At 36.2% G+C, this 3216-nt stretch overlaps 1 protein-coding gene across 1 annotated transcript in view; it reads right to left on the reverse strand.

Annotated features, from left to right (window-relative positions):
* The window catches only part of LOC102671513 (glycine receptor subunit alpha-4), a 69940-nt gene that overhangs the window by 23796 nt on the left and 42928 nt on the right, over positions 1-3216 (reverse strand). Inside the window, exon 5 of the mRNA XM_031511421.1 lies at positions 386-538. Coding sequence (XP_031367281.1) covers positions 386-538 — 153 coding nt within the window. The remainder of the gene's footprint in view (positions 1-385; positions 539-3216) is intronic.

Below are 3216 nucleotides of genomic sequence, written 5' to 3' on the forward strand. Positions count from 1 at the left end.
TGGATGAACAATCACTTTATCAGTTTTAAAATTGTTGGATCAAACACGACGAAATATTAAATAACAAACAACATTACAAAGGGAAGTTCTCTGTTTGGTTAGAATTAAATCATGATCAAATTTCGATTCGAAATAAAAAATAAAAAAAATACAAACATTCAAAAGAGACGTTCGATCAGAATTACATATTTCATAAATCCTTTTCCTTTTTTAAATCGTTCAACTTTTACCGCACATCCAAGAACAAGTAGAAGAAAAAGCAAGTGCATGTATAATATCCGCGCGAAGAAACTGAATGGGTCGGGTCGTATGAAAGAATCGTGGTGGTTCTTAATTATTTCTCTAGACGAGATTACGAGAGAAGTAAAAGCAGAAAAGGACGGACCGCGAAGGTGGGTGCGAAGGTGTTGGTGCGACGTGTAGTGGTTATTGTTCTGGTTCTTGTACTGGTTCTTGGGGTCGTTAGAGGAGGTCGACGACCGGTTCGACAAGCCGGTGGCGTCACCAGGCCATCGCATTCCGCAGCAGAAATCCGCATCTGTAACACCCAACAACCCTTGCCCACGTCTCATCCTTTTTCTATCTTCATCAATCTAACTGTTCGATCCTGCGCTCGTTGTCTATTCGTTCTTCTTTCGCTTTATCGGTTTTTTTTTACATTATTTCATCATTTTGTTGCACAATTGTGATACAAGTAACGCGATAACGCATAGAAATAATAATAAGAACAAAAGAAATTCAAGGAATGCATGGAACACGGTTCTCTTGAAAAAAGATTTATTTCGATATCCGCGTTGTGCATTGCAAAAAATTCATCGCGTTTTCTGTTTCTTTCTTTTTTTTTGTCTTTTTCGTTTCAACACGACAAAAACTCGACAAATAGCTTTTTACGAGCGACACGTTATTCGATCGAACAGCAAAGAGAATAACAACGGGAATGTGAAGGTTGTATATTACATTTCGTTAGAGTTTCAGTGTTGTGAATTTCTGTGACACCCAACAACTCTTGCCCACGTCTCATCTTATTTTCTTTTTCCTTTTTCTTTTTTTTTTTTTTTTTTTTCTTTCTCGTGATCACCTGTCATTATCCGCCTGACGAAGTTATACACCTAACAACGACGAGTAATTCTCTCGTGATTAAAGAGAAATTTAATCGAATACATTTCCATTGTTTTTCAAATTTTACAAAAATGTGCGTCGATTCAAGCAATCGATAAAGGGTGCATTAATAGATTTCCAATTAACGTTACTATATCTCCTTGCCGAATTATTCGCGAAGCATAACCTCAAAAAGCATCGAATTCTTACCTTTTCCACAAATAATACGAATAGCCAATTCAAAAAAAAAAAAAAAGTAAAAAAGAAAAGACAGAAAGAAAGGAAACGAAATGAAGAAAAATAATATACATATGTATAAACCGAATTTGAAAACGAAATTTCGAAGCCTTGCAAAAAAAAAAAAATCAAACTTACACCGAAGAAAAGTCAACTACAGCTGCAGAATTCGTGCCTTGTTCGTTCGTCGACGCTTCTTCACTCCATGCTCGTTTCTATCCACGATTTCTTATTTTTCCTTCGTTCGTTACTTCCTTCTTTGCCACGTAAATAACAAGTCTCGCGTTTTATCACAGAGAGAAGAAAGTAGTTAGCGAGAAACAAGCAATCGACGACAGTGGCGCCTCTTTTGTCGCCTCAATTGGAAAACGGTTCCGTGGCGGACGAAAGCGAGGGAGATGCCGACGATGCACACACGCGATTTCGAAACCTCGCTTTCCTTCTCTCATCCGTCCCGTGAACAAACGAGCCGGCGCTCGAGGGCGTCGTGGCAACTTTCCACGTTTCCTCCAATAGGGGAACGATTCTTTTGTCACGAGTTTCTCTCTGAAAAGATGAAACGTTGCCTTTCCGGATAGCCGCTTTACAAAAAAAAAAAAAAAAGAAGAAAAAAAAGAAAACATAAAAAATTACTTGTGTCGAAATATTAGTTTATTAATTGATCGGTGTCACGTGACATCTCGAGCTCTTCGTCGCATTGCTTATTAATAGACTATATGGACTTTCACGACATAAATGAATAATATTATATATTTTTCCTTCGATATTAATTCGTACTTGTACGATAAGCAATTTGTTAAGAAGAATAATTAAGAATTTATTAATTTTATAAAATTTAATCAATTTTCATGAAACTTCGATAAATCATACGATTATATAATTTTAATTTTTTTCTTATCTTTTCCTCATATTGTAAAATTAAACGTGGCCAAGATGTACGTTCTCATCGAACGTGTTAATTACTTAACTACTATTGTATTTTGAAATTGGATCAAGTGAATTTGCACGTGTCAATTTAGAATAGATATTTATGCTCGCCTCATCCAAAGTCGCACCAATATTATTGTACTTCAAACGTATCTCGAACATGTGCATACTTCGGGCACGAGATTTGGCACGTAACAAGCGTTTCCATCGCGAACATCTTGGCATAGCGGGCCTCTTCAGGAATGTTTAATTAATATTGCTTAGTTAAATTGCATCAAAGTTACGCGTTGGCCGAGAAATCAAGAATTCAAAAACGTTTCAAAAATACAACAACGAATTTCAAATTTATTCAAATCATTCGTTTCATTTATCCCTATTATCCTTATTTCTTCGATTCGAGAGGAGACGATTTTTCTCGATTCATTATTCGGCTTGTTAATTTTTTTTTTTTTTTCTCATTTTTATCGAAAATCTTCTTCGACAAAATTAATCAATCGTAATTTATCCAGATCCAATTACACGTATAATAATATATCTCGCTATTATTTTCGGTTTAATCGTTCAATACGTAAAAAACAAATATTCGGATGGTTACAGATAATTCGTGTAAGAAAAACGCTGCTAATCGAAGAAAACACGTTCGACGGATATCGTGGATATCGAGAATGAGAGTGAAGAATGCTCGAAAAACAACAAACGAAGGCGTACAGAAATCGTACAAAACTACTGTATATAATTATTTCGAGTGAATTTGCTTACGCGTGCTAGCTGCAAACTACTAGAGCTGGCATCGCAACGATCTTTTTAATCGTAATCTCTGCCTCTGAATTTAATACAAGCCTCTTCCTACAATGCAAAAAGCTCGTCCAAGCGGAATTCGTTCCTCGCGTAAAGTGAAACGAATGGGCCGAATTTGGGCGGATCCTTTTCGCTTTTTTTTTTTTTGCCCTCCCC

Source organism: Apis dorsata, unplaced genomic scaffold, assembly GCF_000469605.1.
Source record: "Apis dorsata unplaced genomic scaffold, Apis dorsata 1.3 scaffold_29, whole genome shotgun sequence".
In the NCBI taxonomy this organism is placed as follows: Eukaryota; Metazoa; Arthropoda; class Insecta; order Hymenoptera; family Apidae; genus Apis; species Apis dorsata.